Source organism: Lepidochelys kempii, chromosome 4, assembly GCF_965140285.1.
Source record: "Lepidochelys kempii isolate rLepKem1 chromosome 4, rLepKem1.hap1, whole genome shotgun sequence".
NCBI lineage: Eukaryota > Metazoa > Chordata > Testudines > Cheloniidae > Lepidochelys > Lepidochelys kempii.
Genome location: NC_136383.1, coordinates 1767143 through 1782447, shown reverse-complemented (window position 1 = coordinate 1782447; position 15305 = coordinate 1767143). Strand labels below are relative to the sequence as shown.

The 15305-nt window shown below is 48.4% G+C and overlaps 1 protein-coding gene across 5 annotated transcripts in view; it reads right to left on the bottom strand.

Annotated features, from left to right (window-relative positions):
• Nucleotides 1-345: 345 nt before the first annotated feature.
• Nucleotides 346-15305, bottom strand: part of HOPX (HOP homeobox) — a 31389-nt gene continuing 16429 nt past the window's right edge. For all 5 annotated transcript variants that reach the window (XM_073340002.1, XM_073340000.2, XM_073339999.2 and 2 more), the window contains exons 2-3: nt 13606-13780; nt 346-1023 (exon numbers count right to left, since the gene is read on the bottom strand). In XM_073340002.1, coding sequence (XP_073196103.1) covers nt 946-1023; nt 13606-13749 — 222 coding nt within the window. In that variant the 5' untranslated portion in view covers nt 13750-13780 and the 3' untranslated portion in view covers nt 346-945. The remainder of the gene's footprint in view (nt 1024-13605; nt 13781-15305) is intronic.

The following is a 15305-nucleotide window of genomic DNA, read 5'->3' as shown; positions in this document are numbered from 1 at the left end:
ATGAAACTGCCACAAGGTCTGCCATGTGCAGAAGGCCTGCAAAATGGCCAGCAACCCTTTAAAGACAGTTAGTGTGGAAGGGAAGAAAAGACCTGTGTTGTCATAGTGAATACTTTGGATGGGCTGTCAGGGAGCTGATGGCTAAGAGCATCACATGCTGACAAAAACATGCTGAATAATGTGAACATCTACTTCAGGTTGTTTGGCTTGGCATGCGGGTGGCTGGATGGTGGTCATTGGCCGGCGATATACAGGTCAGACTAGGTGAGCTGAGGGTGGGGGCTCATCTGGCCTTGAACTGACTTTAGTGTGACCAGAACACAAATATTTTCAGTTTGAACAAAAAGTTCTAATTTTATTAATACATCAGAAAAATATTCCTTTTCATTCAGTGACATTTATTAGACACACTTCAGATAAAGTCAAGGGTTCTTGGCATGATCTAGTAATTATGGATGTCCTCAGTTCTCCTCTGTGGTGATTTTCAGTGCTCTCTGTGTTGAGTTGAGCAAGCTCAGGTTAATGACACATCTGGTTTTCTGTTCCAGGAACCTAGAGACTGTTAATGCTGGCACTGGGTGTGCATATGGGGATCAGAAGAAAAGGAAAATTTTCACACTATCATTCTGCCCTTTCATAGTAGCTTTGCTCAGAGCCAAGGCTTAGGTCCTTAACTGGTTCTGCTCTGTGCAGCTGACATTACATTTATACGCCATATGGAACTCTAATCCAAACAGGGTACAGCTGCTCTCCTCTTAGCCACTCTATAATATGTGACAAGAGCTGTTTAAAGTATTATATCATTATTTTTTTCTGGTTATGTACATTTTAAATAAAACACCATGTTAAACAGCAGGATGTTACTTTGGATCATAACATCTATTGCGAGAAGGAAAAGCAAAATCAGTTGTTTACAGTGAGTAGGGAAAAAGCTAGTCATCCTCCTTAGTCTCTAACGGATCCACACTCTGAAGGGAGCCCTTCGGATTTTCTCCACTCTGCAAGGCGCTGCTTGAACCATTTCTAGAGAACAGAGAAATGTACAAAGATGAATGTTTTCAAGGAAATTAGACTTATGCACTTAACTTCTTTGCATTGCAATAACTTTCTATTCCATTACAATCACACACAAGGTAAAACATTTTGGAAGTGCCTATGTGATTTAGGAGCCTAAAGTCCCACCAAAAATCAACAGGAATAAAGCTCCTAAGTCAGTTAGGGGCTTTTGACAATGTTACCCATTGTCTTACATTCCTACTTTCTAAAGACTCTATCAGGAGGATCTAGTTTTCCAATAGTCTTACATCACAATGGTAAGGTGATTTGTTGCCCAGAAAACAGATGGATCCAGGATGGGAGAAAGCGGCAGAGAGAGAGATGTGGCTGTCTTGCAGCAAGGGGCTGCTTTGATACCAGGTGTGCAGCAGTCCTGTGCTCCCAGTTAGTGTAGATATCAGAGAGTGAGGAAAGAAATGTGGGTCACTGGACTAAACCTTTTACATGTAAAATAGACATACAAGCTCTCTAGGGCAGGGACTATAGCCAGTGTTTTCCCCAGGAATTGAACTTAGTGGGGGTGTTCAAATTTATGAGGGGGGGAGGGGGTCAGGGCCGATGAGGAGTGAGACCGTGAGGGTGAAGGTGGGCTGTATGGCACCATAGTAAAAACTGAAAAATGTTTCATGACCATTTTATTAGATTTTAAAATCATCACACAAATTAAAGTTGGCTACTCAAGCCTTCTGTGAAGCACTACATCTACATCCTTCTTGGTTTCTTGTTATAATTTTGCACAACTCTGTTAATGAACTTCTCAAATGCCACCAAAGATGAACGCATTGCTTCTCATGTGTCCGATACTTCCATTCTTTCAATTGATATGCTCATTAGTTCATTCACATGATCAGGCAGAAGGCGACTTCTTTCAAAACACAAAATTCTATTCAATGATGAAAAAGAACTCTCAGCTGTAGCTGTTGTGACTGGGAGTAGCAAGAGATGAATTCCTACTTCTTTCAGTCCAGGAAACAGAGCATAAAGATCGGGTCCAGCCACTAGTGATGATAAAAAAGAAGTTGAAGTCAAATCTTCATTCATTCATGGTATGATATTCCACGCTGTGTTCAAATTCTTTATTCTGTCCTGCGCACATGGCAGCCCCATTGCTGGAGTGCCTCACTCCACTCAACTGTCAGTGTTTTGTAGGACAGGGATCTGTAAAAGCTACGTAGAGGTTGAGTAGAATCTAGAAGTCGCTGTTGTAGATTTTTAAGACTCAAGTCTGTGTACTTTTTCAGCTGTCTTAACAAACACTTCTTGTTCTCTTAACTTAAGGATTCAATATAAATGCCTTCATTAGTCAACTTCTGGACTTGAAGTCTTTGCTTCTTCCAGTACTTTTTTAATGGATAGCTCTCTGATCAATCCAAATGTAGCTTGTTGTAGCAGGTGCCTGGATGGCATTGTTTAATGACCCAAATGGTTTCAACAGTAGACTTACAAGAGAGAGAATGGCAATAGTCTTCTCTGAATGTAGTAGCAAAAGTAATCCACCAGCCCCACTACTCAGATCCAAACCATCTTGGTAGATACTTTCCAAAGCCAGTAAGAATGGCTGTTAAGACAACAGCCAAGGACTGCTGATGAAAAAGCCAGCGGGTTTTCCCAGGTTGGGCTAATTTGAACTTCAGTCCCAGTGTATCTTCTATATTTTCCAAGGTATTCAGTCTTTTTGGACTCTTGCTGAAAAAAGAGTATAATGAAGACATTAAATTTATAGCTTTTAAAATGTCTTTTGAAGAGCCTGCAGCTCGTACTAGCGCTAGTTGGAGTAGATGGCCTCTGCAGGGTGTATAGGAGACACTAGGGTTACACTTTTCTCTGAGCAAAGCTTGTCCTCCACCATGTCTTCCAGAGAAGTTTGCAGCTCCATCAAATGCACAAGCAGCCATCTGTTTGGGGTCCCATTGACAAGCATTTAACTCTTCTAAGATGTGGGTTGTCACAGATGCAGCCAATCTGTCTTCTATAACTTGAACATCTAGAAATGCATCTACTGACCTACCACTGACATGAAGATAACGTACACAATGACTTAATAGTTGGTGCTCATTTGCATCAGTGCATTCATCAGCCATGTATGCAAATTTTTTGAATGTGGTGAGAGAGTTCTTCATTTTTTTCAACTGTTGTGTCTTTCACTGTTGCACCACATGTGTCTAGCCAGTCAGTTGAGTTTCTTGCAGAAAGATAGCGAGCATTTGCTGGTCTTGTTCAGAACCAGTGTTCAACTTCAGGATGAACAAGTGACAATGCACTTAACATTGGCTTCCAGTTTGTAGTGTGTGGTATTTCTTGCCTAAATAGAAAGTATGAGGCCACAGTCATGTTTGTTCGCTTGAACTGTGTTGTGTCTCCAGCATTCTTAACAGCCTCATTAACACTCACTGGTGTTGTCCTTGGTCAGTGGAGACTCAGAGTTCAGAGGTGCTTTCACATGAGTTCACCTTCCAGGTGGGGGGCAAGAAGGCACCTTGCTCGTTCCTCCAGCTGCTCACTGTTCGCTCTGGCCACTGTTGTTCATTGTGCCACCGTTCACTCCACTGCTCTGTTGCCAATGGCCCTGCACCGTCACCTTCTGCTGCCACCTCCACTGTGACCTCTGCGAGTTGGTCTCTTGAGGTTCCACCCAGCTCTGTGGTTTCAGCTGAGCTCTCGGGGGGGGGGACCTCGCTGCTAGTGCAGACTGGGCCATCTCTTCCACAGAAACACTGTCCCACAGCAGGTCTAAGCACCTGATTATCAGTGATTTCAGTTGTAGTGGTCACTTAACAAAACAAAAGACCATCTATGGAGCCTAATCAGCTCTGTCTTTAAACAGTGGAGGGGGCAGGTCTAATAGTACTTGTGACTCAGGCAGACCATCAAGCAAAACACCTGTCCCCACCCTCTCTCTTGATGCCCTCAGTCAGCACAGGCTAAGTACAGTTCTACTGCCCTTTACTCATAGAATAAGAACAACAACATTTCTTTACACCCTGCATTCAAGTGATTTATAACCCAACCCCAGCCAAAATCTATCACTTGGGCAACACAGCTCTGTTTGCTGGATACCTAGGTAGATGAGGTTGGAATGTAAATACAGTCTGGTCCTTTAGCCTTTCCCCCCCAACCCCAGCTCATCACTAGCTGTCAGGGAGAATTCATTTAGAGTTTACTTACAAATCATAATTTGAAATTATTAGGTTGGCCAACATCACCAAAATGAATGCACTGACATGGTCATTAAAACAACAGCTGTAAAAGGAAGCTAGTCTGTGTTCATACTTTTCAAATCTAGTATACTTTTTCAGATACACATACTTTATCATACACTTTATATGCTTTTAAAGTGTGTATTAATGTTTCAATTTCAATTCAAATTTCCAAACAATCACTAAATTGGCAACACTGCATGTAACTAGTTCACAAAACTGGGCAGAGGGGTGTTGGGAAAATTCAGGGGTGGTAAACAACCCCATGGGGGGGTGTAGGGAAATCCCTCACTATAGCCCTAATCCTGCATGGGCAAAGTACCTGCATGGAGCTTTGTGCACGATGGGAGTTGATGTTTGCAGATCTCCAAGCACACTAATAGGGCTTGGCTGGTGGTCGCGAGTACAAGTGTATGAGCATATTGAAGGCTGTGATCACAACGCACTTTAATATAAGTGTGGAAATTATCTTCATTATAGGACTAAATTCTGTCTTTTTGCTGCAGAACTTTGCAGGACAGATAATCTAAGTCACATTTTTAACACTGACATTTTTGATTTTCTAATTCACAGAAGTAAGTACTGCCTAAGTGACCAGAACATGATTGGCACTGCATGAAGGGATAGCTCAGTGGTTTGAGCATTGGCCTGCTAAACCCAGGGTTGTGAGTTCAATCCTTGAGGGGGCCATTTAGGGATCTGGGGCAAAAATTGGGGATTGGTCCTGCTTCAAGCAGGGGGTTGGACTAGATAACCTCCTGAGGTTCCTTCCAACCCTAACCTTCTATGATTCTATGAACAGCAATGCTGGGAAACCTGGAGTAGTGAAACTACCCTCATCCTCCCATCCAATGGTGGGATCAACAAATGCTTTAGATGACAAGGGCGGTAATCAAAGAGGAAACTATTTCAAAGTGCACGAGGAAGAAGCAGAATTGCTCTCTGCAGATACAGGTACAGTTTGGTTAAAAATTTAGATCCCTGTGGTACAGGTAGGCTATTTTCTAGGTTCTGCACCTTTAAGAGTAAAGTGAACTCCCTAGCCTGTCTGCAGGGGCATGCCCTGTGAGTTAGCCCAAGATGGCAGGTAGTATAGAGTGAGTCACACACACTGTGCTCTCCACAGGAGATTGCACATTGTTTTTAATTTGCTTCTTGTTTCTGTTAATCTAAAATAAGTCCTCCTCAATGGATGCCTACTATACAATATTATAATGCCTCAGCTCTGCTGTATTCCCTTAGTGTTTGCCTTTGCGACTTTTTAACACTTACATAAGAAAATGTGTACTGTCAACAATGCCATGTGCCTTCAATAAAAAGCCAGCAGCTGAAATAAGTCATCCACACGGAAAGTACAATGAACGAGGAGTACTTGTGGCACCTTAAAGACTAACAAATTTATTTGGGCATAAGCTTTCGTGGTCTAAAGCCCACTTCATCAGATGCATGCAGTGGAAAATACAATAGGAAGATATATATATAGACAGAGAACATGAAAAAATGGGTGTTGCCATACCAACTCTAACAAGATTAATTATAGAATCATAGAATATCAGGGTTGGAAGGGACCTCAAGAAGTCACCTAGTCCAACCCCCTGCTCAAAGCAGGACCAATCCCCAACTAAACCATCCCAGCCAGGACTTTGCAAGCCGGGCCTTAAAAGCCTCTAAGGAAGGAGATTCAACCACTTCCCTAGGTAACCCATTTCAATGCTTCACCACCCTCCTAGTGAAAAAGTTTTTCCTCAAATCCAAACTAAACCTCCCCCACTGCAACTTGAGACCATTACTCCTTGTTCTGTCATCTGCTACCACTGAGAACAGTCTAGATCCATCCTCTTTGGAACCCCCTTTCAAGTAGTTGAAAGCAGCTATCAATCCCCCCCTTATTCTTCTCTTCTGCAGACTAAACAATCCCAGTTCCCTCAGCCTCTCCTCATAAATCATGTGTTCCAGTCCCCTAATCATTTTTGTTGCCCTCCGCTGGATGTTTTCCAATTTTTCCACAACCTTCTTGTAGTGTGGGGCCCAAAACTGGACACAATTAAGGTGGGCTATTATCAGCAGGAGAAAAACTTTTGTAGTGATAATCAGGATGGCCCATTTCAAACAGTTGACAATCAGGTGTGAGTAACAATAGGGGGAAAATTAGCATGGGGAAATAGATTTTACTTTGTGTAATGACCCATCCACTGCCAGTCCTTATTCAAGCCTAATTTAATGGTGTCCAGTCTGCAAACTAATTCCAGTTCTGCAGTTTCTCGTTGGAGTCTGTTTTTGAAGTTTTTTTGTTGAAGAATTGTGACTTTTAGGTCTGTAATTGAGTGACCAGGGAGGTTGAAGCATTCTCCGACTTGTTTTTGAATGTTATAATTCTTGACGTCTGATTTGTGTCCATTGATTCTTTTGCGTAGGGACTGTCCGGTTTGGTCAATGTACATGGCAGAGGGGCATTGCTGGCACATGATGGCCTATAAGTACAATGTTGCTCTCCATCTGCGAATACGCACAGCACTCCTATGCCTGTGATCTACTATTTTGCTGTTAGCAGTTGTTTTTGGAGCTGTTGTGGTCACTAGAGACACCAGTGCCACAACACTTTTCCTAAGGGCATTGTAGCATCATTAACAGGGATATCTTGGGCCAACTCCAGCCTGGTAAATATCTACTTAAATTTCTCCCTGTCAGTTCACTTAGATGCACTGTTTGTCACATCCTGTCCCAAACAGTTGACCAGTCACCACTTTGCACTTCAGCAGTAGTCTCTCTGGTGTCTGACTACTGACTGGAGGACACTGCAGATGGAAAACACTGATATTAATAATATTAGACACAGTACATGTGCCATATAACTAAAACCTCAGTCTTGATTTATTACATAAACAACCCTTTTTTAAAAAAACATCCTCAGCTCTGTAGGAGTATTTCAGGTTCAGGAGCAGACAAGCTTGTCTATGAAGGTCAAATTTTAATGTGCAGTAATTTTCACGAGAGAGACACGGGTTCTGTGCACCCAGTGCGATATTTGATCGTCACTTCGTAAAGAAAGAAGAAGTGAAACTTCAGAGCCATAGCACATCTCTAACAAACTAACACACAGCAGCAGCTCTGCCCATCGTCTGATGTCACCTTTTAACCAGGGAAATAAGTCCTTTAAGGGGAGACTCCAATGAGGAGCATGGATTCTCTTTTGTGATAGCTTGTTTTAATCAGGAGATCAGCACTAAGAGGCTCGTGTGTGACTGATTCTTGCCCCGCCCCCCCGGAGCAGCTTGGAACCAGGAGCACAGCGTGGTGTTAGACACAGAGACCTGCACTGCTCCCTACTGGTGCCAGCTGCACTCTGGTAAACTGAAGGGGGAGAAGGGTGCTGTGAACAAAGGAATGAATATTACACCAGGGCCACTTACTTGGGCCAGGCCAGAGACTGGTCTCGCTATGTTTTGCCCATTTGTGACTCCACCGACTGCAATGGTACTTCTGAGTTACACAGTCTGAGATCTGAACTGGGCCCTTTCCATTTCACTTCCCTTGAGCTCAGAGGCAGCCTGTAGCACATGGCGAAACGGTTTTCCTGGGGCTGCTTTCTTTTTAGATGCAACTTTGGCAATTTTCAAAAAGAAAACTATCAAATGGAAATGGCCCAGTGGGTGCTTCGCTGTTCCACCCTCATAGAATCATAGAATATCAGGGTTGGAAGGGACCTCAGGAGGTCATCTGGTCCAACCCCCTGCTCAAAGCAGGACCAATCCCCAATTAAATCATCCCAGCCAGGTCTTTGTCAAGCCTGACCTTAAAAACTTCTAAGGAAGGAGATTCCACCACCTCCCTAGGTAACACATTCCAGTGCTTCACCACCCTCCTAGTGAAAAAGTTATTCCTAACATGCAACCTAAACCTCCCCCACTGCAACTTGAGACCATTGCTCCTCGTTCTGTCATCTGCTACCATGGAGAACACTCTAGATCCATCCTCTTTGGAACCCCCCTTCAGGTAGTTGAAAGCAGCTATCAAATCCCCCCCTCATTCTTCTCCTCCGCAGACTAAACAATCCCAGTTCCCTCAGCCTCTCCTCATAAATCATGTGTTCCAGTCCCCTAATCATTTTTGTTGCCCTCCGCTGGACTCTTTCCAATTTTTCCACATCCTTCTTGTAGTGTGGGGACCAAAACTGGACACAGTACTCCAGATGAGGCCTCACCAGTGTCGAATAGAGGGGAACGATCATGTCCCTCGATCTGCTGGCAATGACCCTACTTATACATCTCAAAATGCCATTGGCCTTCTTGGCAACAAGGGCACACTGTTGAGTCATATCCAGCTTCTCGTCCACTGTAACCCCTAGGTCCTTTTCTGTAGAACTGCTGCCTAGCCATTCGGTCCCTAGTCTGTAGCGGTGCATTGGATTCTTCCGTCCTAAGTGCAGGACTCTGCACTTGTCCTTGTTGAACCTCATCAGATTTCTTTTGGCCCAATCCTCCAACTTATCTAGGTCCCTCTGTATCCTATCCCTGCCCTCCAGCGTATCTACCACGCCTCCTAGTTTAGTATCATCCGCAAATTTGCTGAGAGTGCAATCCATACCATCCTCCAGATCATTTATGAAGATATTGAACAAAACCGGCCCCAGGACCGACCCCTGGGGCACTCCACTTGATACCGGCTGCCAACTAGACATGGAGCCATTGATCACTACCCGTTGAGTCCACCAATGTAGCCAGCTTTCTGTCCACCTTATAGTCCATTCATCCAGCCCATACTTCTTTAACTTGCTGGCAAGAATACTGTGGGAGATAGGGTCAAAAGTTTTGCTAAAGTCAAGGAACAACACGTCCACTGCTTTCCCTTCATCCACAGAACCAGTTATCTCGTCATAGAAGGCAATTAGATTAGTCAGGCATGACCTGCCCTTGGTGAATCCATGCTGATTGTTCCTGATCACTTTCCTCTCCTCTAATTGCTTCAGAATTGATTCCTTGAGCACCTGCTCCATGATTTTTCCAGGGACTGAGGTGAGGCTGACTGGCCTGTAGTTCCCAGGATCCTCCTTCTTCCCTTTTTTAAAGATGGGCACTATATTAGCCTTTTTCCAGTTGTCCGGGACCTCCTCCGATCGCCATGAGTTTTCAAAGATAAATGGTCAATGGCTCTGCAATCACATTCGCCAACTCCTTTAGCACTCTTGGATGCAACGCATCCGGCCCCATGGACTTGTGCACGTCCAGCTTTTCTAAATAGTCCCAAACCACTTCTTTCTCCTGGGTCTGCTCATTGTGCTTGGTCTCTGTGCTATCTAGGGCTCACCTGGCCCCCTTCCCTATACTGGCCTCCCAAATCCTGACCCTGAACCCCGCGTCTTGCAGCCAGTCTGGCAGCTCCTGCCTTCTATTGAAGGAGCTTTCAGAATTTCTTTGACCCCTTTTAGTCCACAGAGAATTCAGCTGATGCTACTGATCTGATTTAAAGGGACAGAAACGAGGACCAAGGAGAAAAAGGAGAGACCAGCCAGCGAGAAAGGGGCCATTGTGAAGGTGCTGTAAATGGCCTGGCCTGCATTGTAAGAGCAGAGACAGCCAGGGCTGCTGCTGGGAACCCAGCACTAGAGGAGTCACAGTGGAGTCTGCCAGCCCAGCCTGGAGGGGAAGTGACAGCAATTCAGCCTCCCCAGGAGAGCCAGAGGGGACAGGGAGAGAAAGAAACAGGCTTGAAAGGAAGAGGAGAGAAATGCCAGACAGCGTGAGAGAGAGAGAAGGGGCAGGCCAAGCAGGCTGGGGAAGGGATGGAGCTCTGGGGTAGCAAGGGCAGGTGCTGGTGAAGTAGCTGGGAGCAGGGCTGGGGAAGCAAATTGAGGCCATGGGATGGAGGAGGGGAGCACTTATGGGGCTATGCGGTGCGCGATGGGAGCAGGGTCATGGGTGTGTGTTGAGCATAGGGTGTATGGGGCTGTGGCATGGGGCGGGGTGGGAGTCTGGTGTAAGAAGGACAGCAGAGCTGTGGAGGTAAGCAGTGAGATTATGGGGCTGTGCGTCGGACAGCAGAGTTATAGCAGTGTGGGGTGGGATGCAGGTGTGCTGTGAGATGAGGAGCAGGATTATGAGGCTGTGGGGTAGAGGGTAGGACTCTGGGGCAGTTGGGGTAGGAGGATGTGGAGTTAGTGGTATGGAGAGCAGTGATATGGGGTGTTGTGGTATGAAGAGTGGGGTTATGGCGTGGACTGAGGTTGAGGGTGTGGGGTGAATCACAGAGCAGAGTTATGGTGTTGTGGGGTGGGGAATGGAGTTATGAGGTGCAGTGTGGTTGTGGCATGAGGCAAGGAGCAGGGCTGAGGGGTTAGCTGGTGCAATGGGGTTGTGGGGTGAGATGGAGCAGTGGGGTGAAGTGAGGAGTTTGCATGTGGAGGTTTGGTGTGAGATGGGGATATGGGGCTCAGTGGGGCTGTCGAAGTGTGAGGTGAGGCTGGAAGGCTGGAGAGCAGGGTGCACTGGGGTATAGGGCTGGGGGCTCTGGGGACAGCATACAGGAGTGTGTTTGGGTTCTGGTGATGTGGGGTGAGGCAGGTTTGTTGGGGTAGGGAGCAGAGGCAGTGAGATTTGTACAGTTATGAGGGAATAGGGGTGTGGAGATGAAAAGAGTGGGATTGTGGAGGCAACAGAGTTAGCATTGTGGAGTTCGGAGCAGGGTTAGGGTGAATTGGGAGTATGAGGGTATGGGGTTATGTGGTGGCTTGGGGCTATAGGGTTATAGGGTGGGGAGGGGGTGATTGGGTGGTTAGGAGCTATAGAGTTGTGGAATGGGTCGTGGCTGTAGGGTTATGGGGCAAGGAGTGCAGTTATGGGGTGGGTATGGAATGGTTCAGGGCTGTATGGCTATGGATCCAGGAGTGGAGTTATGGGGTGAGTTGTGGAGTGGGTCGGGGCTCTGGGGTTATGGGGCGAGGAGTGGAGTTATGGGGTGAGTTGTGGGGTGGGTTGGAACTATAGGGTTATGGGGTGGGGAGGGGTTTATGGGGTGGGTTACGAAATGGGTCGGGGCTAAAGGGTTATAGGGCGAGAAGTGGAGTTATGGGGTGGGTTGTGGAGTGGGTGAGGGCTCTAGGGTTATGGGTTGAGGAGTGGAGTTATGGGGTGGGTTCTGGAGTGGGTCAGGGCAGTAGGGTTCTAGGTTGGGGAGTTGAGTTATGGGGTGGGTTGTGGGTGACTCGGGGCTGTAGGGTTTTGGGGCGAGGAATGGAGTTATGGGGTGGGTTGTGGAGTGGTTCTCGCGTGTAGGGTGATGAGGACAGGAGGGAGATATGGGGTGGGTTGTGTAATGTGTCAGGGCTGCATGGTTATGGGACAAAGAGGAAGTTATGAGGTGGGTTGTGGAGTGGGTCAGGGCTGTAGAATTATGCGGCGAGGAGTGGAGTTTTGGGGTGGGTTGTGGAGTGGGTCACAGATCTGGGGTTATGGGGCAAGGAGTGGAGTTATGGGATGGGTTGTGGAGTGGTTCGGGGCTGTAGGGTTATAGTTTGGGGACTGGATTTGTGGGGTGGGTTGCGGAGTCATCAGGGCTGTAGGGTTATAGTTTGAGGAGTGGAGTTATGGGGTGGGTTATGAAATGGGGAGCGCTGTAGGGTTATGGGGAGAGGAGTGGAGTTATAGAGTGGGTGTGGAACGGGTTGGGGCTGTAGGGTTATGGGGTGGGGAGTGGAATTATGGGGTGGGTTGTGGAGTGGGTCAGAGTTGTAGGGCTATGGGGCAAGCAGTGGAGTTATGGGGTGGGTTGTGGAATGGGTCGGGGCTGAAGGGCTATGGGGCGAGCAGTGGAGTTATAGGGTGGGTTGAGGAGTGGGTCAGGGCTGCAGTGTTATTGGGTGAGGTGGAGTTATGGGGTGGGTTGAGGAGTGGGTCGGGGCTGTAGGGCTATGGGGCGAGGAGTGGGGTTATGGGGTGGGTTGAGGAGTGGGTCGGGGCTGTAGGGCTATGGGGCGAGGAGTGGAGTTATGGGGTGGGTTGAGGAGTGGGTCGGGGCTGTAGGGCTATGGGGCGAGGAGTGGAGTTATGGGGTGGGTTGAGGAGTGGGTCGGGGCTGTAGGGCTATGGGGCAAGCAGTGGAGTTATAGGGTGGGTTGAGGAGTGGGTCGGGGCTGTAGGGTTATAGTTTGGGGAGTGGATTTGTGGGGTGGGTTGCGGAGTCATCAGGGCTGTAGGGTTATAGTTTGAGGAGTGGAGTTATAGAGTGGGTTATGAAATGGGGAGCGCTGTAGGGTTATGGGGAGAGGAGTGGAGTTATAGAGTGGGTGTGGAACAGGTTGGGGCTGTAGGGTTATGGGGTGGGGAGTGGAATTATGGGGTGGGTTGTGGAGTGGGTCAGAGCTGTAGGGCTATGGGGCAAGCAGTGGAGTTATGGGGTGGGTTGTGGAATGGGTCGGGGCTGTAGGGCTATGGGGCGAGGAGTGGAGTTATGGGGTGGGTTGAGGAGTGGGTCGGGGCTGTAGGGCTATGGGGTGAGGAGTGGGGTTATGGGGTGGGTTGAGGAGTTGGTCGGGGCTGTAGGGCTATGGGGCGAGGAGTGGAGTTATGGGGTGGGTTGAGGAGTGGGTCGGGGCTGTAGGGCTATGGGGCGAGGAGTGGAGTTATGGGGTGGGTTGAGGAGTGGGTCGGGGTTGTAGGGCTATGGGGCGAGGAGTGGAGTTATGGGGTGGGTTGAGGAGTGGGTCGGGGCTGTAGGGCTATGGGGCAAGCAGTGGAGTTATGGGGTGGGTTGTGGAATGGGTCGGGGCTGTAGGGCTATGGGGCGAGGAGTGGAGTTATGGGGTGGGTTGAGGAGTGGGTCGGGGCTGTAGGGCTATGGGGCGAGGAGTGGAGTTATGGGGTGGGTTGAGGAGTGGGTCGGGGCTGTAGGGCTATGGGGTGAGGAGTGGGGTTATGGGGTGGGTTGAGGAGTTGGTCGGGGCTGTAGGGCTATGGGGCGAGGAGTGGAGTTATGGGGTGGGTTGAGGAGTGGGTCGGGGTTGTAGGGCTATGGGGCGAGGAGTGGAGTTATGGGGTGGGTTGAGGAGTGGGTCGGGGCTGTAGGGCTATGGGGCAAGCAGTGGAGTTATGGGGTGGGTTGTGGAATGGGTCGGGGCTGTAGGGCTATGGGGCGAGCAGTGGAGTTATAGGGTGGGTTGAGGAGTGGGTCAGGGCTGCAGTGTTATTGGGTGAGGTGGAGTTATGGGGTGGGTTGAGGAGTGGGTCGGGGCTGTAGGGCTATGGGGCGAGGAGTGGAGTTATGGGGTGGGTTGAGGAGTGGGTCGCGGCTGTCGGGGGGGAGTGGGTTTCTGGGCCGAGGAGCAGGGCTTTGGGCCCGGGGGCCTGTGTTGCTCACTCACCAGGGTCTCCTCCTCGGACAGCCCCGCCTCGGCGGCGATGAGGCACAGGGTGGTGGGGTCCGGGTGCTTGTTGACCTTGCTGAAGTTATACTCCAGGATCTCCAGCTGCTCCTCCGTGGGGCCCATCAGCTGCTCAGTGGCCATTTCCTCTGCACACGGGGCGCTGGGCGAGGGGCTGAGGAGAGAGACCCGGGGGAAGGGGGTTCTTGCCTGAGCCCAGAGCAGGCGGTGGAGCTGCGTCCCCTCCTGCCCTGTGCGGCTGGTGCTCTGCTCAGCCCTTGACACACAGCTCCAGGCCGTACTGCCGCAGCCAGCTCTGATCAGCAGGCAGAGCGGCCGCAGCGTGTGGTCTCTGGGCCTGGTGGGGCCTGCATGCGTTGTGAGTGCGACACTGCCCAAAGCAAGGGCAGTCTCATGCTGGGGGCTGTCCCAAACCAGGCTAATCTGAAAGAGTGAGATTTAGTGCGCTGGCTCGTTGGGATTCCCCCCAGCAAACCCCTTTATCGTAGGGAGGGGAGAACCAGCCACCAAAGACCCCTGAATAGAGTAACCACCCTCCTGATGCACAGGACCAGCAGGCTAGGTAATGCGTGGCAGTCTGCACCCAGGGCAATACTCAGTCTGCTACTTGCAAACCATTCAGAGGCTCCATATCACTGTATCTTCTGTTCCCACTTGGGTTTGAGCAGAGCCCCTTCACTGGTAACACCAGGAGCTGCTTCCCCGTGAGCAAAAGCAGTCCTTCCGTCCGCTGGGAGCTGGCACAGACCCTTCACCAGATGGTAGAGGGGACAGAATATTGGGCTTGTGTGATTGCAACTGCTCAGCCAAAGATTAGCAGAAAGGCATAATTGGAATTTGGGACAGTGGAAATCTGGGGAGAGCGTTAGCTAGTTCACATCAATGCGTATCTATCTGCTTGAGCTGTAACAGCCCGGTAGAGCAGAAAATAACACCTCTTTCCATGCTGATTCTGTGCTCTGCTGGGCAAAGCTATTTTGCCATGTTTACAGTTCCAGCAGCCTCCTGCAGGGCTGATTCCTATTCACAACTTGAGGCGTTGGCATCGCTCGTTGGGGATGTTACAGGAATGTGCATGGCTCTGGAAGGAGAGGCTGCTAGTTATCGCACTAGGAGAGCTAACCCTCTGAATCCTGTAGTGCCCTGCAAGCCCTGGTAACAAATTAGTGCATTAAGGGTAACTGCTAAGGAAAAAAAAAAGCATTGTGCTTTTTTATTGCTTCTCCCTGATGTTGAAAGAATGTCTGAAAGGTTTTTTTGTGGAACGCTTTTTTCCTTGGGCGTATCAGCAACAGAAGGGCTTCCCTGCACGGCCAGACACCTTATAGAACCACTGCATTGAAGCGTGACCTATCGGCCATGATTAGAGCAGTGTAGGAAATGGTTTCCCTTCTCAGGAGAACTGTGCAGAGTTCAAAAGAAATTTCTGTCCCAAAATTGACAGAAAAGTCAAAATGTCAAAAATTTTCATGAACTGAATAATCTGCCTTTTGTTTCCGATTGGGTCAATTGAAATGTACTCCTGTTCATTTTGATTTTGACCTTTCTCTGAGAACCTGTTTTGTTTTTTTTTAACTATAAATTAACTAAAAGTTTAACCAAAGTCACTTTGAACTGAAAATGGGATTTTTCATTTTGAAAATGTCAAAACGGGACATTTTTGACAATTGTGATTTTTC